This window comes from Thermobia domestica, chromosome 4 (assembly GCF_964235325.1).
Source record: "Thermobia domestica chromosome 4, izTheDome1.hap1.1, whole genome shotgun sequence".
NCBI lineage: Eukaryota > Metazoa > Arthropoda > Insecta > Zygentoma > Lepismatidae > Thermobia > Thermobia domestica.
Genome location: NC_137457.1, coordinates 202,035,846 through 202,062,124, shown reverse-complemented (window position 1 = coordinate 202,062,124; position 26,279 = coordinate 202,035,846). Strand labels below are relative to the sequence as shown.

Sequence of the window (26,279 nt, the reverse complement as noted above, 5' to 3'; positions counted from 1 at the left end):
GGAAAAAGATGTGACTGAAGATTTATATTCTGTGAAACGTAGTGAGCAGTTGAAGAGATTTCAACTTATCACAATCAACAACTTCTGCGTTTGTAGAGTTAAAACAAAAAAATCTCATAAATCAAATTCCTGCTATTATTCTTCAGTAACTTTTCACTTAAAAGTTTCATCTGGAACACGCATTTTAATTCTCATGTTTTCTTCATGTATTTCTTGATTTATTGCACTCAGATTTTAATCTTTTAATAACATTACATTGAAACTCGTTTAGAAGGTCTTATACTACTGGACATCCAATGTAAAAGAGAACCTGCCCAACCAATACTTTTTCTTTTGAATTCTTGCTTTGTAGCGGTTGTCTTTGCATTTACTTCGCGAATAGTCCAGTTTGCTGATAACGTGATGGATAGTAGATCTCGTTTGTTCCGTACACTCCCTATTACATTCCTGACCGCCTTGCCTCAAGTGAAACAAAGGGTACACATTGTTGAGGCATAGGTCCGAATTACATCCTTTAAGAAAACTCGTCAGGTAATAACGAAAATAACTTCCAAGCCATTGATCAACTTAAAGCAAACATTCGTGAGTACGTTCCGGCATTTGACATTGACATTTTTCGTAGGGATGCGCACGAGTCGAGACATGTCTCGAATCTCGACTCGACTTGACTCGAATTCGACTCGAGATATACTTTGTAAAATTCGGGACGAGTCGAGACAAACGTATTTCTTGACTCGAATTTTCGAGTCGAGACTGCTCGTAAAAATCTCGACTCGACTCAAATGTTTCGAAAATCTTTCTATAATTTTTAATATTATTTTGAAGAAAGTATACACTCAGAAACAGCCTTGAAACCAATTCCCGTGAGCATCTATGTGTCTAGTGGAACTCGAGCAAGGCACCATGTTTCCCAACGTAGTGGCATTTTTCGACAAGATAATGCACCATGTCACAAGGCCAGGAGTGTGATGGAGTGGTTCGAGGAACACGGGGGCGATTTCCAAGTGATGTGTTGCCTCCCCCCCAACTCGCCGGATCTGAACCCAATAGAACACATCTGGGATGTGATGAACGCGACATCTGAGCGCATCGCCCCATCCCCGGAATTTACGGGAATTAGGTGACCTGTGCGTGCATATGTGGTGCCAACTCTCTCCAGCGACCTACCAAGGATCATTGCGTCTATACCAAGACGCGTCGCCGTTGTTATCCGTGCCAAGGGTGGACATACTGAGAATTAGGTAGGTAGTTATAATGCTCTGGATGATGTGTGCGTATATTTTAACTCGTATATCTTGTTTCGAATTCGAGTCGAGTCGAGGCAGAAACATATTTTCGAGTTGAGACAACATTTTCTCTAGAGACACGAGGCGCGAGGAATGCTTAGCTATAGTTAATGAAGTTTACCAGATCCTCCAGTCAGTTTCTGGTAATTTCGGGCGCTCTGTGGAACGGACCTTTTTGCCGGGAACTCCGCCTACAAAACAATTGGTCAAGGGAAAATAAATTTACGGATTAGATTTCAAATTGCCAGAAAATATAGACACTAAACTTCCTTCTCTCTATAAATATTGTCCAATATCACATGTTGAAGTTGAGAGGTCAATTTTTGGCTTTAAATATCACAAACTAACACCGTAAAGTTTAGAGAAGCATCTCGTAATATACTGTAAAGGCAATTATAGAAGGGGTAAATCGTAAAAAACGAAAACTTTATTTATATAGGGTGTTCCAAGAGCGACCCAGACACTCCAAGAGCGACCAAGAGCTATCAAGTTGAAATAAAAAATTGCATCAAGATGTGGGTCCAAAGAATCTGCAGAAATTATTTACAAAATCCCAAAAGCCCCCCTTCGTAGTGTAATACGGGGCACATGCCCCGTTCTTGCGATTTTCTAATGCACATTCGAAAAGGTGGGGGAAAATAAGATTGCCCTACGAAACATTTGTCCGTACTACCTACCGTTTTCCGTGTACCAATTGTTTTTTCAAAAAAAATGAAGGTGCGCGAAATACAGTATACGAAGTTTACTAATTAAGATAATGTAAGCAACGTTACAGTTGCGGAAAGTGCAAGATACACGCTTTCCAATGATATGCCACATGGTGACTCAGGGTCTAAAAAAAAAAAAAAAAAAAAACTGCGTGACCCAAAAAAGGGGGTCCAAAATAAAGTCAGAACTCGAATATTTCAAATGGAAAGGGGGCCGAGTAATACCTCGTTGCAAAGGTCTCTGCAAACGTTAAAAGAATTCGAACACGACTTTGGAATCCACTAACCACTCTCAACATGGCAACCATAACAATATCGAAACTCTGAATTTCTGGTTCATGAAGAAATAAAACGTACTAGTGAAGTTGCCCACTCGACCAAAAGAAAAAAAGGCGGGCACGTAATAGTACCACAAAGAAGCAAGTTCCATTTGATTGTCCGTAAGCTTTTCACACTGCCCGGTTTAACGCAAGTTATGTCGCACAGGTGTAGGTGTGCCTAGCTCTTCTATCAGTTCTAGTGTGCTTCCACTGATAACATGAATACGCTACTCCAATCTTGGTCTCATTCATCGTTGTCTGTTGCAAGACGTTGCGTCGTCGAAGGGATTGTGTGAAAAGTCTGGATTTGTTAACGTGGGTTCCTCGTGGTCGTGTGCATTTCTGTCAATTACTTCGCATTGGCCAAAGTTGAAATGCCTTTCACAAACGAAGAAGCATTTGATATGCTCATGATGTTGGGTGAGTGCCAACGAAATAGTTCCGCTTCTGCTCGTATGTATGCTGCTAAGTATCCTAATCGGGAAAGTTGTTCAAGACATATGTTTCGCAATCTTTCCGAACGTCTACGCAGAAGTGGAAATGTTCAGCCTTCTAGCAGTCACAGAAATGAACGCATAGCTCGGCCTGTTCGAGATAATAGGTCTGCTGATGTACTTGCAGCCTTCCATGTTAATCCTCACACGAGTATCAGGCAAGTTGCTCGCGATTTTGGTGTCAGCGCAACTACGGTGTCAAGGATTTTGAAGGCTAACACATTTCGTTCATACCCTATTTCCTTGCATTAAGAGCTACATGGCACTGATTTTCAAAGCAGGCTCGACTTTTGCATGTTTTCTCAAGCTCAAGTGCATGCAAATACTCGATTCTGTGACGAAATAGTATTGTGGTCTGATGAATACACTTAAAAGTGATGATAAAGTAAAGCGTCACAATATATATTATTGGGCCGCTGTAAACCCACAGTGGATGCAAGAGCTTGATCATCAACGTCGATGGTCTGTGAGTCTTACGGGTGCTGTTTACCGTACATTTCTGCCAGAACAATTGTCCATTCTTGTCGAAGACGTCCCATTACACATCAGGACACACATGTGCCTACAACAAGATGGTTGCCCAGCACATTTTGAACTGACAGCAAGGAATCAGGTGAATGCAATGTTTCCTGGTCGCTGGGTAGGTAGGAATAGACCTGTGCCCTGGCTTCCTAGGTCACCAGACTTAACATGTTTAGATTATTATCTATGGGGACGACTTAAAGAAATCGTTCATCAACATCGCCCCACAACAAGGGACAACATGATGGAGCGCATAGTTGCTGCATGCAGGCAGATTAGTGAGGAGGAAATTATTGCGGCACAGAATCATTTCAGTTATCGTGTGCAGGGCACAGGGCAGGCATTTCAAACATCTACTGTAAGTTGGTAAATGAGCATCGAAGTTAGTGCTTTACCTATTCTTTTCGTTTTCGTTCATCATTCGTTTCTCATTGTGTTTCGTTTTCCTTTTTATTTCACTAAAGACTATTGTATTACCTTTTGTCAAGCAACGTTGTGGCAATCATTTTCTGTACAATGAAGGACCTTTTCAGTTGGCGAAGCAGCCGCTAAACACGCCAATGAATTCCTTATTGGGAGTAAAAATCGTTGTCAGTCCTAAGCCTGGAAAAAGTGTAAAGGGCGGTCCAAGTTACATTATTTCTTCATGACGAACCAAAAATTCAGAGTTGCGATATTGTTGCCATGTTGCCATGTTGGAAGTGGTTAGTGGATTCCAAAATCGTGTTCGTATTCGTTTAACATTTGCAGAGACCTTTGCAACAAGGTATTACTCGAATCCCCTTTCCATTTAAAATTTTCGAGTTCTGACCTTACTTTAGACCCAATTTTCTGGGTCATGCAGCTTCTTCTTTTTTTAGACCCTGAATCACCATGTGCTATATATCATTAGAAAGCGTGTGTCTTGCACTTTCCGCAACTGTGACGGTGCTTATATTACCTTAGTTAGTAAACTCGGTATACTCTATTTCGCGCACCTTCATTAAACAAACAAACAAACAAAAAAAATGGTACACGGAAAACGGTAGGTAGTACTGACATTTGTTTCGTAGGGCAATCTCATTTCTTCCCCACATATAACATTGCGTATAGATGGTGCCGAAATGAGATCTTTGAGATTAGTTAGAACTTTTAGTAAACTTTCTCATGTATTTGAACACTACGGAGTACATTTTGTTTCGAAATAAAAGGAAAATATACAGAAATACCAAAATGAATATTCATAGGAATGAAGATACCAGTACTGGAGTTGAAGATATTAATTTACCAGTAACTGAGACATCAACGAGTGTGCATGACCTTATACGACCACACCTTGGGGCTTTTTCTCGACATAGAAAAAGCATTCGACAAGGTGTGGCACGAAGGACTCATCCACAAGATGATGCTCCAGGGAACTCCCCACTACCTTCTGAGCACCATAAAATCCTTTCTACAGGGAAGAACCTTTCGTGTCGCCCATGGAGGACACCTAACACCCTCAGACCTATCCTAGCAGGAGTCCCCCAAGGATCTTGCCTATCCCCAACCCTCTACGCTATGTACACGGCGGACATTCCCACAACCCCCAACACAGCGGTAGCAACATTTGCAGACGACACGGCAATCTTTGCCAGCCATGGAAACATCAGATACGCTCAACTATACCTTAGCCGACACGCGGAACTTCTCCAACGATGGACTGAAGAATGGAAGATTAAAGTCAGCCAACAGAAGACCTCCGTGGTAAACTTCACGAGAAACAGAAGAAGGGTTCACGTCAGGATCACTATGGCTGGAGCACCCCTCCACAATAGAGAAGATGCCAAATATCTCGGAATAGTCCTGGACAGGAAGCTAACATTTGCACCACACATACATTCCATCGCCAAGAAAGCCAGCCAACGCCATCAAGCCTTGCTACCGCTACTCCCTCCCCATCCCTCACCCTGAAAACCAAACGCCACATCTATCAGATGAGCATTCGTACCGTCATGATGTATGGCCACCCTGCATGGCAACACGTAGCAAACACGCACCTCAGACAATTACAAGTCATCCAGAACAGAGTAGCCAGGGCCATCACAGGACACTCGAGAGACACTCGCCTCGAACAAATACATGAAGATTTGGAACTCCCATTTCTACATGACTACCGAATCCACCGAACAGCCAACTTCTGGAGGACAATCAGAGCCTCGCCACACCAACACATAGCCACCATAGGAACGGCAAACCCAAGAAGACAAATCTACAAGATGCCGCACCCCTAAAGCGCACAACAAATAACATGACATAGGAACAGCAAAAGAGGAGCGCGACAGTTGCGTCCTCTCTCACAACAAATACGCGCGCAAAACCACACGACAATCAACAAAACAAATGTAAAGCAAGGGCTCCGGACCGGTACTTAAAGCAACAAAACAAAACCGTCAAGAAAGTATGAGTATGAGACAGCATATGGATTCCAAATTGGAACAAGTAACGAAACATTTAAATACTAATAAAGAGCAGGTAGATATTTTGATGGTAAAATTGGATACCAAATTGGAACAAGTAACGAAACATTTAAATACTAATAAAAGAGCAGGTAGATATTTTGATGGTAAAATTGGATACCAAATTGGAACAAGTAGCGCAGCGTTCAAGTACCAGAATAGAACAAACGTCGGAACAGATAAACACCAAACTAGAACTAACTGACAATAGGGTAGAGCAAATTATCCACAGTTTTGTGGTTGTGAGAAGTACCATTGAAGTGGTAGAAACGCAAGTTAATGACCATACAAACCAGATTAGGAGATTGCAAGAAGATATACAGACTATCAGGGAGAAGCTTAGTACAGCAAATTGTAATCCCGATCCTGTCGTCAACGTAGCTTATGTGGAACGTAAGATAGATGAATCCAGACCATGTGAAGATGATAGTAATCCTTCTGAAAGCTATTCCGAAAGGGATGACATCGCTTCTAATGCCGAAAATGAAGAGAGAAGACCGCATCGGAGGAACAATGCATACGTAAAATCTAGACGTCTAAGATATTTTAATAATAATACCCGTTTAAAATTTAGCGAAATAAAATCCCTAACTAAATTTAGTGGTAGATCTGAGGATATACCAGCAAGTACATTCTTAGAAAAATTTGAAGAGGAATGTGAACTAATTAGTGTCGATAAGTCTAAGTTTCTCAAAATTTTGCCACATACTTTGTTACCGCCTTGCTCGGCATGGTTCAAAGAAATCAGGGGTAATCTACATAACTATTCAGATTTTAAAAATGCTCTGATAGCAAATTACGAGAATGATTTTACGTTAGCAAACCGCGATGCTCAGATTAGGAGCAGGCGTTATGATCCTAAGATAGACAAAAGCCTCAGATTTTGTGATTTCAGCGTGACACAGATTTATTTTTTAAAAAACTGGAGTGAGGAAGTTTAATGCAATGGCCTGTACCTTTTCTTTTTATGAGTCGTCGAACTTTAATGGACTGGACCTGTAAAATTTGTCATTTAGAATATAAAAGATGCGGTGTTTCGTTAATTTTCTTTTGAATAATTTGTGTTCAAAAACTTTATATTGTATTATTTGAAGTACGGGAAACGAATAAATATGAAGTTATATTTCAAATCCTGAAGATACAGTACTTTGTTTACGGAATATAACATTGGGAATGAAACATGAATGTCCGATCTCGAGTTGTGGATATCATTAATTCATATACATAAAAATGAAAGCCACTATGTTTGTGAATTCATACCCCTTGAACCACCGGACTGATTTTGATCAAATTTTCAACATAGATGAGGTTCCGATCTGGGATGGTTTCTGTCATTTCACTTTGACTGTGTAACTTAGGGGAGAGGAGGTCCAGATATTAAAAATGATCGAAAATGACAGATATTAGTGTCGAATCCATAGTTTTCGCGGTCTTTAAGATGAACAGTGACACGTCCGATGCCGTTTAAATCCAAATTCATCCATTTATGTCCAAAATAAAACGTATTATCCCGTGCGAAGAATGGACATTCTGCTAGTTCACTATAAAGTTGTGCAGTAATGCTGTTTTGCTTATATTTCAGCTCCTTCTGGATCACTGGGTCTTCCCGGCTCTGAAAAGGGCCATCCACTATGATACCGGATGGCATTAAAACATTTAAGCCTTTTCAGTCAAAAATAAAATTCAACATTTTAAATAAAGATGGTCTCCCACTCACCCAACCATAAGTCATGACCCAAGTGACCGCTTGAACACTGAAGTCTAGAGCATAGGTCCCAATTTATTTTTCTGGTCCCCACGCAATTATTTCACAAGGACTACATACAAAGCTGTCAGGATTGTCAGTTCTCGGCTTCTATTCACAAGAGACTGTTTACCAGAGTCAGAAGCTAAAGATGAACTACAGCTAACATCGTTCGGTTAAGGGTAGGAAAGTGTAAGCCTGGAAAACCATCCCACATCTGGATTCCAAGAGTCCGTGTAAAGCCGAGATCTATAAGTAGAAAATGAGCCAGATGTCGATCCAGAGCGAGCCCGAAATAAATTAGTAAGTGAGCTCGACCGTGCTCGAAAAAATCCATAGCAGATAGTGACCCCGAACCCACTAAGGTTTGTAACCGTGACCATTAGTTTCACTGAGCATAAAAGGGTCAGAGCTAACGTAAAACTCATTAAGGTTAATGAGCACCAGCTTCGTTCTGGATAGTGAGCTTGAGATCTCCCTTTTATCACATCCTCTCCCGAGCAATCCACGTAAGTCATTTCCAGTTTGTAATAGTGTGAAGATATGTGTAATTAGACACATAACAAAACATTTATTTCGAACTATGGGACAGTTTATTTTAAAACTCATTACAGTGAAAAGCATAATCATTCATTTAATGTTAAACCACTTTTCGATTTTTTTTTTTCATTTGCCTTTCTTACTAGGAAGTCTTCTTGCTGTCTGTCACTTCTTTCTTACACTTGTAATTTCTTAATTAATAAAAACAACAGATGGCTTCCCCGTCCACATTCCTGCCATCACATTACCTTGGTTAATCTATGAGAACGCACTTTTTCATCAAGACGGAAACTATAGTTAATGACCGAGGATATGAACCCGGAAGGGGCGCTAAACAAAACGATCGAGAGACGTTTGGAAGAAGCAGTCGATATGGAATTAGAAACGAGTTAAGATGTAGAACGCGAACTTCATTTTCAAGCTTACGACAAATTTAGCCTTGCTCTGTCCTAAAGAGGAATTTTGTTACAGCTAACGTTACATAGCTGTTGACCACGATGTATTGTTTTCTAAAAAGAAGTTCCGACTTTGATTGAACTTGCGGTCTTCGTACAGTTGGTTTTCCTGTCCGGGTCTCGCTGACCCTTAACTTTCGACTGCTTGAACGACCAGCCAATCAGATAGAGAGATGGACGGATGTCAGTCCACTGGAAGAATCATCAAGAAGGCAACATCAAGATCTACAAGTAAGTGCAAGTAGGTTAACCTGTCCGAAAAGTTGCTCCCTTCTCACCCCTTTCAACCCCTTTGACATCACAATCTGTCTCTTTTACATACGTTTGATTTTATTTACATGCAACCCAGGTCAGATCCCGTACCTTACGTTCTGCTAAATTCAATGCATACAAAATCCTGGGCGCAACTGGTCGGTTCTGACGTCCCCAATTACGTTATTTATAAGCGCATTATTTGATCTCTCGTCAGACCGACAAGAGCGACTGCACAGTAGGCTTTTTAATTATTACTGCTTATCGTTTACAGTTGTTTACGTTCGCAAAGAAAAGATCCGAAAAAAATTCGAACTCTTTCCAATTGTCCGCAAAATCACTTCCCTATTGTTCAAGTATCAACTGTAATGAAACCATGAACTGAGAATTTAAAAAATCATTTTTTTCATAAAAATTATAATGGCAATTTGGTAGGTGAAGATGGAACTAAGTTTTCTGTAATATTTTTTGGATACATGCATCACATTATTTTAAAAAAAAATTCACAAGGACAGTACTTGTAATCAAGAAATCGTTGGAAGCAGAAGCAAAATAGTCAAGAATCACCTGTAGTCAAATAACATTGCTTGTCAGTAGTAATTAACAATTCGGATAAAATCACGAAAAAGATGAAAGCAAACCTCAGGGTAAATTAAAATTCAAAAAATACTTATTTTTACATCATTAGAGAACAACAATATTTTGTCAGAAAATGTAATTAGGACTTTCCTAAGATTTTGTAAATTTTTATATTGGCTTTTGGCGAAGTTAAAAGGAAGAATAATTAAAGTAAACAAGGACAATAGTCCATATAAAATGACCAAGTTTGCAACTAAAAATTCATTCTGGATTCTGCATTCTGCATTCTGGGTCCTGTATCCAGAATCGCAATGGAATGGTCTATACGAAATTACAAATGCCGCAAGAAAGACCATTGTCAGGCCAAGACCAAGCGAAATATGCAATAAGGTAATGTATGACTACAGAGAACTATAACTGTCTATTTTGCATGTGACATGAAATTAGGAGGTCTCTGAAAGTGACAGGCAGATTTGAATGTTTAAATATTTAGCTTATTTCCGTTTGGTTAAGCATTGAGAAAAATTATAATTATCTGTTATACAATTAATCTGACATACTAATCTGATAATCTGTATTCAGTACTCTTGGATGTTCACTGTTAAATAATTTATATTGTTACAAAAATTTCCACTATACTACCATTGTAAGTCAGTTGTTTCATCAATAAAATATTGTCATTTCATGACAATAAGAGATTGCAACCATTCGTGTAATTGCACTCTTAATTGATTTAAGAATTTACTGTTCCTTTAGTTATTGACTTGATACAATTTATTTTGATTTCTCGATGGTCACGATGAGGACAATTAGAAGACCCTGTTTTTCACCTCCCAGTGTTCTGAAGTGAGACCACAATCATTCAAGTGGACATTATGTTCACCCCCCAGTGTTTTTCACAGTGTTTAGTGTTTGTCAAATTATTCAATATTTATTCGAACTGAGAATTTAAAAACTAATGACATACGCTAAAGGTACTGTTCAGGAATTTTTCTTCCAGTTGGTGGGGTAATGTAATGAAACCATGAACTGAGAATTTAAAAAATCATTTTTTTCATAAAAATTATAATGGCAATTTGGTAGGTGAAGATGGTACTAAGTTTTCTGTAATATTTTTTGGATACATGCATCACATTATTTTTAAAAAAAACTCACAAGGACAGTACTTGTAATCAAGAAATCGTTGGAAGCAGAAGCAAAATAGTCAAGAATCACCTGTAGTCAAATAACATTGCTTGTCAGTAGTAATTAACAATTCGGATAAAATCACGAAAAAGATGAAAGCAAACCTCAGGGTAAATTAAAATTCAAAAAATACTTATTTTTACATCATTAGAGAACAACAATATTTTGTCAGAAAATGTAATTAGGACTTTCCTAAGATTTTGTAAATTTTTATATTGGCTTTTGGCGAAGTTAAAAGGAAGAATAATTAAAGTAAACAAGGACAATAGTCCATATAAAATGACCAAGTTTGCAACTAAAAATTCATTCTGGATTCTGCATTCTGCATTCTGGGTCCTGTATCCAGAATCGCAATGGAATGGTCTATACGAAATTACAAATGCCGCAAGAAAGACCATTGTCCGGCCAAGACCAAGCGAAATATGCAATAAGGTAATGTATGACTACAGAGAACTATAACTGTCTATTTTGCATGTGACATGAAATTAGGAGGTCTCTGAAAGTGACAGGCAGATTTGAATGTTTAAATATTTAGCTTATTTCCGTTTGGTTAAGCATTGAGAAAAATTATAATTATCTGTTATACAATTAATCTGACATACTAATCTGATAATCTGTATTCAGTACTCTTGGATGTTCACTGTTAAATAATTTATATTGTTACAAAATTTTCCACTATACTACCATTGTAAGTCAGTTGTTTCATCAATAAAATATTGTCATTTCATGACAATAAGAAATTGCAACCATTCGTGTAATTGCACTCTTAATTGATTTAAGAATTTACTGTTCCTTTACTTATTGATTTGATACAATTCAATTTGATTTTTATTTCTTTAATATTTTAATTTTTTGACTTACGGTACACAACCAACACAAAATAACTGTTTGAATTAGTACTTAGCCTTTGTAATTCTTTCGACATCACTGAAAAATATTTACAGTACACTCGCGATTAGCCGAGTTCCGGTTAACCAATCCTCTGGATTAACCGAGACAGTCTAAAACAACCAGATTGTTGTAATCACCAAAACGGTAAGTCCCAAGTCTTCGGGTTTAGCTGTCTGTCATTGTGTATCACTACAGCATTATACATCAAAGAGAGACCAAAAGATGTTCCAGAAAACCAAAAGAAAGCTTTTCTTTAAAAAAATAAGTTTTGAATGGCACTGTATGTATGTAAAGATATTCGGTTTTAATAAGTTGTAGGGTACTGTAATAAACAATTCCTGCACATAAAAAATGTTTGGTCATTTGCAGTACGTTATTGAACCTAACAACAGTTGATTTGCGTATTATGCGAGTTTTTGCGTACCCAAGGTAGGCTCAATCCCAATTACCTCAGATAATGGTGAGTGTACTGTAATTAACTCGCTTATCATAGCTGATGTAATCTCAACGAGTCTCCAAAACGATGTCAAAATGTTCCATTAATAAAGATCAGAAGCTGTTTCTCACCGCTCCGGGTTAATTATTGTTGAAGCAAGTTTTTTCTTTTCTTTTTTTTTTTTTTTTTAATCCAAAGAAATGAACGAATTCATTGCTGTAATATAGCAGACCATTTTTCAGGAAAATACATCTTCGTTGTAATTCCTTTCTCCTCAAGTTTGTTCGAAGTCTACACAACAGCTTCATCTGCTGGCGTTACGTCTTCGACCTGTTCAAACTTAATGAACTCTATCATTGGATATAGTCATTCACAAATTCTTCCGTCAGCTATTATATTCTAATTACATTAATCTTTTTCGCCTTCTTTTAAGAACTCCATGTATTTCCCTCGCGACTCCTAGGAGTCCGGACTCCCCCAGGTTAAGAAATGCCGGGCTAACGGTCTATTTCAGTGTTCTTCATTGGATATTTCATCCTCGATTGGAGAATGGGTTTTCATTACTCATACAACTTCCATTTACTTTGTGCAACAGCAGAGTAAATGAAAGTTATAAGTACGCGTAATCACATTGCAACCATTTTAGGGATATCTAGGAATTCTCTCGGACATCTTGATTGGCTGATTGTTGTATCAGTATCTTGTTTGGCCATTTAATTCGCGATTGGAGAATGGGTTGGCATTACTCGTGCAAGTTTCATTGTCTCTGTTTAACAGATTTCTCGTCTGGAAAGCAGAAAACTTTAACGTGACAGAACGTCGAGTGGCAACCGAACCATATGATGTTCATGTTTAATTGAACTCGCGTCTCCCGAACCAATAGCAGGTAACCATTAAAGAACAACTAAGCTATGAAATGAAGTCCTAACTTCAAAACTTATTTACTAGAAACGACGTACTTTGTGAATTAGGATGCATATATAAATTGAGATAAAGTGAAGAGCTTCTCACGATAAGTGGGAAGTCAAATGTTGGCATCTCGTCTTCCAATGCTCGCGAATGATCAATAAAGCTCCCCAGACGCAGACACCAATTTGTTTGTCTGCCATTCTCTTCATTCTACCCTCACAAAATGCACTCACACTTCTTTTACACAATTTGACATCATGCATTACCTACGTTCATACTGATGGTATGTAATTCGACTTGGATTTTTCTTTTTCTTTTTTTCTATTTAATTCTACAGAAGTTAGAGAAGTGTAATATTATGTTCATTTATATTGCTTTAAGATATTGCAAATAAAAATTCTTTATTTCCGTTCGCGGTAGTTTTCCACAACTTTCAAATAAAACGTTACATTAGTCTGCTTGTTTTCCTAGTTTTTGTTCAAGAAAGAAATGAAACTTTAAAACACATTACAGTATTGCGCTTTTCCCAAGAAGAAACACCTGGCGACACTCTTAATTCATTTTTACTTCATGAACTCTACTCTTTGGAGACCGCAGTTGCTCAGTGATAGAGGACTCACCTTTGCTACGTGGGGGCCCTGGTTTGATCCTATTTATCGCCAAATGGGGCTTGTGGAAAAACATCCTGCGCGTGTTTTTATCGGAGTTCTCCCGTTTCCTCTCACTCTCTTCATTTCACCATTATTATCCGTCTTGATACGTCTCTCGTAGCCTCAGAGGACGTTAAACTAAAAAAAAGCAACAAAAAAAGAAAAAGAAAAAAAACCTCCCTGACTATATTGTATAAAGGAATATGAGAAGTCAGACGGCTTTCTAACTCTGTGATATGTAGCTTTTAGTAATCTTGTTAAAAAGGAAAGAATACTGTACTATTAGAAACAATAGGAACCATACGAAAAAATACTTTAAATAAATTCGTTGAATGCACTTACCTCTTTCATCGCCTCTTGAGTCTGGTTTCTGCCATACTTTAAGTTCTTCTGTATCCCCGATATAAATCCACGTTGCGCTCTTATACGACTCGGCATACACACCTGAAAATAAAATTAAGAAATAAATATTTTAACGTTACTTTAAAGCATTACATTACAAGTAATATTGCGTCACTGTTAGTAGTATGTGTGTCACAGGTAGAAGAGAACAAACAACAATAGATACAATCTAATACTTAACAATGCATCTTTACGTATGAAGTATAGTAGGCCTACATAAATAAATAATCTGTTGCAGCAGAACAAAAACTATCAATTATTATAGGAAATGAACGACATACATTTTAAGGCTATAAAATTAATGTTCTCAAAAATTACGCATGAGAATTTATCCTGAAGCATGTCATTTTGTTTACATTGACGTCATCTATTGATTGATATACGGTATACCTATACATATATGAGGTGTCTTAGAAAATTAACGAGACTCGCAACACTATGCACGAACCGACAACATTGTTGCTTCTACTTTCACAAGGCAGTTAACCCTCGCTGTTCACTCAATACAAGTTTGAACACAAATACAAGTTTGAGTACAAGTTGCTAGCTGTTGAGAGCGTTTGAAGTTAAATTTTGGTTGCGAGATATGTTATGAAACTAGACCGGCCAAAATTTGAGCAATATTATGTCATCAAATGTTGTATAAATAAACCTTAGCGAATTTGCTATTGTGACTTCTGAAAAGTTACAAAGGACTCATGGAGAATTTCCAATCCGAAACACAAGTGTTCAGATGGCACAATGCTTTTTAGAAGGCTAAAAACAAATGGGAAACGGAGCTCATACGAGAAGACCTTCAACATCAAAAACGCATGAGAATGTCTAAAGTGTAGAGTCTGTTGTGAGGCCAAGTCATCCATGAACGCTGAGAATGTTCAGTAGTGAGTTAAATGTGAGAGTATTTATCGTCCATTAAATTTTAACACAGAACTTGCACATGGGAAATGAGTGCGCCATGCTACGCGGAAATCTCCATCAATGAAGTTTTGGCAGAAACAGCATTTCTGGAGTTTTCAGCTTCTCTATTCGTCGGACCTCAGTGTGACTTATTTTTAATCTCTTAAAAAAAATACTTGAAAGGGCGTGATTTTGGTTCTTTGCATATATCCAGAAGGGCGTAACCGCCGAGCTGAAAAGTATTTTAGCAGAATATTTCCAGCACTGTTCTGAAGAACAAGAACGTCGTCTACATCGCTGTAGAGGAAACTATTTTGAAGAAAACAACCTTAATTTGTAAAAATAATAAAATTAATCGTTTAAAGAAAATCAGTCTCATTTCCTTTCTAACATCATATATCATCTTTGGACCATATTATAGTTATACTAAAATAAAACCTCTAAGAGTTAATCATAATTTTTTGCTATAGGTCATTAACCATATTATGTAATATTAGTGTCCTAGTGTCATATTGGAAAGCTTCATGAGAATATACGTCAGTATCAGATTCATCTTAATAGGTAATGTGATTATCGTACAACATCAATTATTAGCTTAAAAAAGAAATGTTTATCACTCTCTTGATGTGTCTCATTTTTGAACTTTTTTTTTTCTTTAAACGTTAACATGTAGTATTGTAGAGTAATTTAAAATATTTGAATTAGTTCATGCAAAAAAGGTTTCACTCACCCATATGGCAAAATTAACTACGGATTTTTGTTCCTATAGGGTACACCTACGTTTCTATGCGTAGTGGGATTCAGTTTTATTGGTGTAACCATTTCATAAACAGTTCTTAACTTTAATTCTTCTACACAGAATGAGCTTGTTTTGCAATATTTCCCCCCCCCCCCTCAAAACTAAGTTTGTTTGACTGAAGCCCTTTTTGCATTACTTGATTCATTCATGGAGCTGAGGAACAAAATGTTCATGTTCTCAAGGCGATAATTAGGGATGCGCACGAGTCGAGACATGCCTCGAATCTCGACTCGACTCGACTCGAATTCGAGTCGAGATTCGAGTCGAGACACACTTTGTAAAATTCGAGACGAGTCGAGACAAACGTATTTCTCGACTCGAATTTTCGAGTCGAGACTCGAGTCGAGTCGAGACAGCTGGTAAAAATCTCGACTCGACTCGAATGTCTCGAAAATTTTTCTATAATTTTTAATATTATTTTGAGAAAGTGCTCGATCAGAAACACTCGGCACGAGAATTTCGGAAACTGCAGGACTTGTCAGGTGTTCGAGGAGTGCTATGGTGATTGTCTTCAGCAAGTGGCGAAACCAAGGGGAAAAGACGTCCAAATGTCGAGGGGTTGGGTGCCCCCACCTCATTACAGATGTCGAACGTCGTAGGCTGGGCAGACTGGTAAAACAGAACAGGCGGCGAACTGCGTCGGAACTAAGATCAGAGTTTAATGCTGGGCAAAGTACAAGTGTGTCTGAACTAGTGTTGTCAAATTTCCGGAAATTTTGAACCTTTTTTTAAAAAAAGAAAAAAGTTTTTTTTCGATTTTCCGGAAAAATTGAAAAAAATAAATATGTTTGTATTAGGTTAATTTTACTAGTAATGATATTTCTTTTTTTTTTCAAACACGCGAAAAATTTAAGTTCAAAAATTTCAATATTGCGAATATTAAAAAATAGCACTCGAAAATAAAACTATTCCAATTATTATCTATATATTAAAGTACTAGATTTACGCGTATATGTTTCTCCTCACAGAAAAGTTTATATGTTTGTCTCCTATCCTTTCAACAATGAGATCTCGAACCCACAAGTGCTAGAAACGTGCCGTTTTCATTTGTCGATTCCAAATTTTATGTAAATTGTTCAGTTCTAATTGAATATTTTTATATAAAAAAAACATGGCCATTAGTTCTTTATTACATTTATAGGGGTACACAAGAAGTACTGTGGGGGCGCGGTGACTCAGTGGTAGGGCGTTCACTTCCGGTGCATGGGGTCCCTGGTTCGATCCCAGATCGCGCCGTGTGGACTTTGTGGTAGACAAATACCATGCTTGTGGGTTTTCTCGGGGTTCTCCCGTTTCCTTCCACTTTCTTCATTTCATTCATTTTTCATCATCACCGTCTTCTTTAGCCTAACCGCCATAACCATGGGACGTAAAACTAAAGATTTCATTTCACTAGAAGTACTGAAATTTCTGAAAAAGTAAAGCATCATACCCTACGAGTTATATATTCCAACATCACATAGTTGTATATAGGGGTTGTATATCTGTCAGGCGTTTGTTTCATGGCCAAATGATAATGAAAACGAAGGATAACCATTTCTCCAGTCTAAGATTAATCTTAATTGTTTGGTGAGGGTTTTTTTCAATAAACACCGTTTATCAGTGACATAATTAATTGTGTGTGTACTTTATTTACTTATTAAATAATGCATGCAAATGCATACATACACGATATGGGCATTCAGTAAATGGATACTTGAATATTTGAATTCAATTATCTATACAAGCCGGCTACGAGTCTTTTGTCCAAACTACTCTTTGGGATGAGCTTCTTACCAGATGTGTAGCCTACCGAAGGACCACACATATGTTATCGAAACTATTGTGCTATTGTTTTTTTTTTATGCTTTGGCAGAAAGTTCTGTAGATATCGAAGCCCGCCAGTGAAGCCATATCTAGCATCTTGGTGCTAGATCTAGCATAATTCACTCCCATTTAGCATATAACATCTTGACTTTAGCATCTTGGCAAAATCTCATTCTTTCCTCTGGAGAACAGAAAAAGAACGAAAATTTAGATGGCTCACTGACCGTTGGAAATTATCCCTTAGTTGAAGCGATGGTTGGAGTAATAAAACCAGTTAGTATTTCCGCTGTTGTATTGTTGAATTCACAGAAATGTTCAAAAATAAGCAAAACGTGACTGTACAAGATGTTTACTTACCCATAGTTTTATTATTGTCAACTGAACCCTGAGTGTCTGGGATGTTTCAGTCCCTTCTCACTTTACAACTTGAGAGGGGAGGGGGTATGACCGCTAAAAGAAACGCTTCAGTGCTGCGTCGGAAGCGGCATGTTTTGTATATATTTCTTAAAATGTTATCCATTCTTAAAGTATAAATTCCCCCTTCCTCCCCTGATTCTCTTTCCAATACAGAGAACCGACTCTTTAAATGAAGAAAGAACCCTGAACCCTCCCGAAAATGCAAAAATGAATGATGCGTACAAATAACAAATATGTGGATGAATCAAATAATGCAGATACTTGAGAAGATGATGCGAATATAACAGTGCTTGATGCAGCGCAGTCCACCACATGTAAATAGATTTGAAGGATTCATATTTATGTATGTGTTCGTGTGTATGTACTTGTTTCTGAGTATTAATATGCGCGTGTGTCTTGTAATTGTTATATTAATATCCACTGGATTAAGTGAAAGTATAAAATGGATTTGATGACTGCCAAATTGACGACATCTTGGTAAGTCATTATTTTTTAATATTTAGTCATATTAAATTAGATTATAGTTTAGCGTCGTTTTCAGGAGCAAAGCTCTACAAGACGTGAACGTACAGTTTAACGTCGGATTTGAAACACATGAGCTCCTACCATGAATCGTTCGATAAAGGCGCATACGCTAACCACATAGCAACGGGGAGCTCAACATTTAGTGATATGTATATTAAGTTGTAAAATTATATTCGTATAATTTTCACTAATATAATCTTCACAATGTAAAGCATTCGCTAGGCACGTTATCTTGTTTAAAAACAAAAAGCCTATCTCTTATGTTTCCGTCTCGGTGTTGGACTGCGGGATGATAGAAATCCGAAAGAGATGTTTTTATTATATTTTTACAGTAGATCTACTCCTTCATAATCTCCGTGTTTGATAAGAATGAACCTCCCTGGCTCACGTATACGTAATATAACAAACCCTGCACATTAAATGCAAGACTAATATAGCAAACATTGAAGATGACCCCTAGAAAATTTTCTTCGACCGCCCACATCTGGAGGTACACAATTTCGCAACTCAGTGGATACGATGTGGATGTATTCAAAGTCTACTGATTTACCCATAAAATTTAAATTTTATAACAATATTCTCAGTGAATACTAACCTGAGGAGAACTATTTTTTTAATTCGATCGCTAAAGGAGTTTTTTTTTCACCAGGTCTCGGTAATCGTCTGGCACGAAAACTGAAGTTTCTACAAGTGTTTCCCCAGCAATTTTTTTTAGAAAGGGGTCCTCCAGGAGCGTTATTTAGGGTGTAATTCCTGCGTTTGTCATATACATATATAGATATACATAGATATAAATATACTGTGTATATATATAAAGATAAGTAGGAGAGGGTCTTTAAAATTAGTTCAGAAAGATAATATGAAAATCTGGCATAATTTGCAAGAATCTATCTAGTCTAATATAAATAAAATAAATAGTTTGTTTGTGTTTGTCTGTCTGTATGCAGCCTGGGGACCAGACGAGTGGACCGAGAGTTACCAAATTTTAGTACTCTGGCCCAGGCCCCAGATCAAGACGAATCTTTTTTTTTTTTTTTTTTCAAAATTCGACCCAGGGGGTCTCAGGGTGCGCTTACAGGGACATGTAAAAGTGGTAGAAAATGGCCGATATTACTGTCGAATTCATAGTTTTCGCGGTCGCTGAAATCAATGGTGAAACTCTGATCACATTAACTTACAAATTCACCCTATTCGGGCCGGTGGTCACCGGGGGGAAGGGGAGGTCGGATACCGAGACATGTAAAAGTAATCCAAAATGACCGATATTAGTGTCAAATCCATAGTTTTCGCGGTCACTAATATCGATGGTGACACTTCCATTTGCGATGATTTGCAAATTAAGCTATAATTGTATGTGGGCAGGGAAAAAATCTTTGTTTTGCGTCCCACGGTTATGCCGGTTAGGCTAAATGAGACGGTGATGATGAGAGATGAGTGAAAGGGTGGAATGAAGAAAGTGGGAGGAAACGGGAGAACCCCGAGAAAACCCACGCACACGGTGTTTGTACACCACAAAGTTCACTTGGCAGGGGCTGGGATCGAACCCGGGACCCCAAGCACCAGAGGTGAACGCTCTACCACTAAGCCACCGCGGCCCTCAATGAGGTTGGAATCTGGTCAGTCATGGCGGGAGGTGGCCCATGCCATAGGAGTGGCACAGAGTGTGATTTCCCGATTGTGGAATCGATTTCAAACAACTGGAAGTGTTCGAAGAAGACAAGGACAGGGCCGTCCACTAGCAACCAAAGCCAGAGACGATCGTTATCTCTTGTTTACAGCCCGTCGAAACCGACGTCAGAATACAACTCTGCTGCCGCGAGTCTTCCGAACAACGACAGGACGCACAGTATCTACTCAAACGGTCCGCAATCGCCTTCGAGAAGGTAGTCTGTACGCACGTAGGCCTATGGTGTGTGTTCCATTAACTGCATGACACCGTGTTGATCAAAGAGCGTAGGCGGCGGAACATCGTGGGTGGAGACGCAATGAATGGGGCAATGTTTTGTTCTCTGACGAGTCTCGATTCAGTGTAGAGCCTGATAATGGACGAGTTTTCATCTGGAGAGAGTGTGGAACACGACACAATCCCATGTTTGTGCGAGAAACATCCCAGTATCATGGTGGTGTACTGATAGTGTAGACAGGAATCAGCATTGGTGGGCGTACTGAGCTCCACATCATCCGAAATGGCTCTTAGACGGCTCTCAGATATAGGGATGAGATCACGAAAACTCTTGTTCTTCCTTATGCTGGTGCCATTGGTGATTCGTTCCTTTTTATGGATGACAATACTCGTCCTCACATAGCTCGGTTAGTGGATGAGATGCTGGATGCTGAGGGTATCGCTCGGATGAAGTGGCCAGCATGCTCTCCGGATCTCGTTCCAATTGAGCATGTCTGGATAATGCTTGGCAGACGAATTGCCGCTAGGCCAGTAAATCCAACAATCATTCCAGAGCTGGAAGTCGCTCTTCTGGATGAGTGGCACAACATCCCCCAAGAACTCATCGATAATCTGATTGAATCCATGCCACGCAGGTGCGAGGCCCGGTTGGCTATTCGAAGTGATCATATGACATATTAAGGAACAATCAGTGTTGTTGCCTTGCCTGTTTGTGAGCAGTTCGAGAGGTGCACACATAACCGTCTTGTGTCATGAGCCATGTGAACAAGGTTTTCCGTGCCCCAACACCAGTATGTGCCCCATTTTTCTAGTGTATCTTAAAGCATTCCTTCTTGTATGATAATACGAGTCAAACACAAGCTTATTCATACACTATCTTAAGGTCTTGTGTGATATTTCAGCTGAACCCCTAATTTTTTTGAGCATTATATACAGTATATATACAGTATATATATATATATAGTGGCGGATCCAGGATATGATCAAGGGAGGGGCTAAACCATAGTTTGCAGTTTTATCCAGTGTAAAGCAGGATTGAAGCCCATTTTATGCAGTGTATACTTGAGTGTGAAGGGGGGCTATAGCCCCCTTGGATCCGCCTCTGTATATATATATATATATATATATATATATATATATATATATATATATATATATATATATATATATATATATATATATATATATACATCATCGAAAATGGCCTCGAATCCATACTCGCTGAGATGAACAGAAGATGCCGTTTAAATCTACAAATTCAGCCCCATTAGTACTCTAAGGAGGATGGTGACATGTAAAGATAATTGAAAATTATCGATATTAATGTCAAATTCATAGTTTTGGGGCTCCACAAGTTCATTGGTGACAGTTTTGGTGCCCTTTGTGTCCAAAAATGAAACGTATTCTGCCCGTGCGAAGAACGGATAATCTGTTAGTCTGTAATAATAACTAACGGAAGTTTCACTTAATATATTTCTCGCTGCTCAAATTTACTCACTTGTGCGGTATATGTGTGTACAGTAGAATTAAAACCTGTTGCTTTAAGTATTTCTCCGTTAGCGAAATACATTGTATATACACTAGGACGTCGATAATCCTAACGTCAAAAATCCGAACGCGGTCCCTAGAAGCTTTTTACATTTTGTCTTAACGCTAGCGATAAACAAACAATAGCGTGTCCATCGACGTTATGTGAAGTCAGTGTTTTTACAAAAGTTCATTTATATGTAATTGTTTGTCATGTATTTTTATTTTTATTTTTTCTTAGGCCTATAAGTTTTGAGTGTGACTTAGAGTACAAGCAAGTTCTTCAGAAACATTAAATGTAAGTAGCCTTACGTACGGTATTGTAATTACTGTATGTACTGAATAACCACTGTATCGATAGAAGAACATACCGTACAGTATATGTAAGCCTAAAAGACATTTTCTTGGTCATTTTCGAAAATCCGAACAATTTGAAAATTCGAATACCTGTGGTCCCAATTAGTTCGGATTTTCCACTTCCCACTGTATGTATTGCAGACATGTTCCAGCAAGTAAGATCACTAGCATCAGGCCAACAAATAGTTTTTAAACTACGTTTTCCTGTTTTTGCCAATATTTCCGAACAAATGATTTTTTCTAATGGTTTCAAAATTTCCGGAATTTTACATAGAATAATGAAGATATCTCTATGAAATATATCTTTGATTTAACATATTAACTAAAATGATTCTGTGATTAACAAAAATGATGATTCTGATAATACCCAAATTTTTCGTTTTTTTCCCAGCTCGGGAAAACCTAAGAAAAACTTTTTTTAACCCAAAATTTCCGTTTTTTTCACAGGCCTTCACAACACTAGTCTGAACACACAGGGCACCGAACACTCCTAACGATGGCGAATGTTAACACCACGACATCGGCAACTATAACTGAAATGAACACGTGACCATCACTTGACCTTGGCACAATGGCAGAGCATTGCATTGTTTGATGAACCCCGATATCTTCTTCATCATGACGATGTGTGGGTGCGAATCCGTCGTGTTCAAAGGGAACAGCTCCTTGACATCTGTACTGCGGGACGGAGACAAACTGGCTGCGGCTTAATTATTATCTAGGGAACATTCAGGTGAGCATCCATGTGTCCAGTGGAGCTCGAGCAAAGCACCATGACGGCCGAGGTGTCGCACGCTGCTTGCAGACTACGTACACTCCCTTCATGACGGCCATGTTTTCCATCGGTAGTGGAATTTTTCGACAAAATAATGCACCATGTCACAAGGCCAGGAGTGTGATGGAGCGGTTCGAGGAACGCAGGAGCGAGTTCCAAGTGATGTGCTGGCCCCCAAACCCTCCGGATCTGAATCCAATCGATCACATCTGGGATGTGATTGAACGTAACGCGAGGGTGCATCACCCCCTCCCCGAAATTTACGGGAATCAGATGACCTGTGTGTGCATATGTGGTGCCAACTCTCTCCAGCGACCCACCGAGGAACATTGCGACCATGCCAAGACGCGTTGCCATTGTTATTCGTGCCAAAAGTTGGACATACTAACAATTAGGTAGATAGTCATAACGGTCTGGCTGATGTGTGTGTATATTTTAACTCGTATATTTTGTCTCGACTCGAATTTCGAGACGTCTCGACTCGAACTCGAGTCGAGTCGAGACAGAGACTGTCGAGTCGAGACACGAGTCGAGAGAGCACCATATTCTCGAGTCGAGACACGAGTCGAGACAACATTTTCTCGAGACGAGTCGAGACAGGCTTAAATCTCGACTCGACTCGACTCGAATGCATCCCTAGCGATAATCAATTTCACACAAGCTTGTCGATCATGTTTGGCATAACAGTGCCGGAGATGAAGTCGGTCAGGTTGGTCAACTTTCGAAAGTGAGACAGTGGGTCGTGGGTCAACACTGGCGTGATCGACTGCGACCCACTGCCCACCATGGCAATATGTTGTATTTGGTATTTGCATTGGCCAATAGTACATCTTTCAAAATTTTGAGTTAAAATATGAAAATTTATTAAGTTTTGTAATTAGTCAGGAACTTCGGCAAAGTTCATCTCAGTTCATCTCATAGTATGAAATGTTTTATCAATGGAAATGGATTTAACAAATATTAACGTAAAGAATGCAAGCGAGAAACATTTTAAAATTGACACACTGTAAGCTACAAAATCAAACTTTCTCCATGTGATAGATTCAGGGGTGTAGCCAAGGGGGGGCCATCGGGACCCGGCCCCCTCAAATGGTTTCCTGCCCCCCCCCCCCCAAATGACCAGCTTTTAAAACATCATAGTAAAATTATCTCGCTTCATTAATTTAAATGTATCAAAGTTTATTGACAATTAATAATTTACGGTAATATAGTATGGAGAAATATTGTTTTTCCATACCGATCGAAAAATAGTATGATATATCTTCCTTATACCGATCGAAGAATAGGATACTTTTTTGTGACAGCAGATTACACAATTTACTGCGATTTATATTGACAGTATGAAGATAAACGTTTTAACAAGGTACTACAAATACAGTCATAAAACAAAGGTACTAAACTGATTTGTAAGTACAGTATATTTTTAAATACTTTAACAAGTGTTTTAAAAGACATAGAGGATGGAAAATTTGGTGAGAAACAATGTTTTTATTCAATTTGGATTTCATTCGCTCTCTCTTTTATTTCTACTCAGTGTAATACAATAATTGTTTTTTTTTTTAGTCACGAATAATAAATAAATATTTTTGTCAGGAAACCGTAAAGAAATTAAGTGAAATTTCAAAGAAAACCAATCTTGTGTAGATAGGTTCTGTATACAAGGTCTTAAATTTAAATATAAAGGTGATCAAGAAAAGTTTTGTTGCTTTTCCACCCACCACCTTCGAACATCGATATGTCACCTAATCTGGAAGATCAAAAATAGTTTCCATCAGCATCGACGACCTTTTGAAAACGTTCTGGAAGGCCATGGAATCCATCGCGGTAGAACTTGGTGGGCCGTGAAACGAAGAAGGTATCAGGTGCATTTTGGACTTTTACTAGGGATTTGAACTGGCGTCCTCTAAGGTGATTGTCCAAAGAATAGAACAGGTGATAATCGGACGGTGCAATACCCGGGGAATATAGTGGTTGCGATATTGTTTCCCATCCAAGGCGGAATATGGTGTCCTGAGTCATCCTAGCCAGTGGGACTTAGTGTTGTCCTGTAAACGAGGACCCATTTGCAATTCAGAAGTGATGGCTCCAGAGTTTTGAGTTTTTGTTGAGCACAGCTCAACTGCTGACACTACACAGTTGCATTGATACTCTGACCAGCTGGTAGCAGTTCCCGATGAACGATGCACCAAACACACAGAAGGACTTTCTTCTGGTACAGTGCTTGTTTCGGCTGTTTTGAAATCGGTTCATGGGATGCTAACCAATGACGACGGCGCCGTGGAGCTTCGTATAGGACCCACTTTTTATCACATGTCAACGCCTTGTCCAGAAATGGCTCCGAAACAGGAAATAAACACAGGCGACTGCCGCGTTGCCTTCTAGCCTGGAGTCAAAACAGGTGAGACCCATCGATCCAACTTGTAGTGCTTCCCAAGTTGATGGATGTGCTGCCGAATGGTTTCTCCACACACTGAATTGTAGTCCCAGTTCCTCTTTGTACATGTGTTGGTCTTTTGGCACGTGGTGTTTTCAGGTGTTTCGTCATCGTCCTTAAACTTGTTAAACCATCGCTGCACTGTCCGCGTCGTCACGACACCCTCACCAAAGGCCTGGCATATCTTCTGTCCCGCTACAGCGGCGTTTGACCTCCATTTGAACTCGTTCAGCATACATGCTCTTATGACGCTCTGTGGATGTCCCAACCCATGTTCCCTCTGTCTTTACGCAAGTTCACGGTGTATCTGAATTGCCACAACCAGGGAGTATGTTGGATATACCCACACCAACAACTGATGTTCGCCTTATGTCCACTCGCATTCAACTCACGGTGTGAGGTCCAATTGAACACAGACCTCCACGAAAAGGGACAGAACTTTCTTGGTTACCTTTATAGTTATGCACAAAAGTATAGCGTTTGGTCCCGGGCAGTAGTTCTTGATTAAGCATAATAAAAACTATCTTCAATATAATTTATGGATAATAATAATAATAATAATAATAATAATAATAATAATAATAATAATAATAATAATAAAAAACTAAAATAGTCTTTTTAGTTTTCCAGAAGGAAACCAAAATTTTCCTTTCTTTCAGGCCTCAAAAACACTAGCAACACATTTGTTTTGGCTTTGTACATTGTACTGGCCCCCCTCAAAAACGACGGGTCCCTCCTACACAAACCTGCTGGCTACACCCCTGGATAGATTCCAAAACAGATCGCTGTTGTTACTTTTATACACTACTCGGCATTAAAATTGCAACACCCAGAAGGGAATGAGGTAGAAACGCGAAATGTGGCAAACAGAAAGGTAACGACAAGAGAAGAAAATGATTATACTTCCAGGTCGGTGCTGTGACATGTGGCGTGCGAAGCAGGGTTGTAGAACTTCCAGGAGGTTAGCGATGAGCAAATGCAAGACCAAGA

The 26,279-nt window shown here is 38.8% G+C and overlaps 1 protein-coding gene across 1 annotated transcript in view; it reads right to left on the bottom strand.

The window, feature by feature from the left end:
* LOC145683014 (uncharacterized) overlaps positions 1 to 26,279 on the bottom strand; it is an 832,861-nt gene that overhangs the window by 247,810 nt on the left and 558,772 nt on the right. The window contains exon 10 of the mRNA XM_081754367.1: positions 13,790 to 13,891. Within this exon, the coding sequence (XP_081610493.1) occupies positions 13,790 to 13,891 (102 nt within the window). The remainder of the gene's footprint in view (positions 1 to 13,789; positions 13,892 to 26,279) is intronic.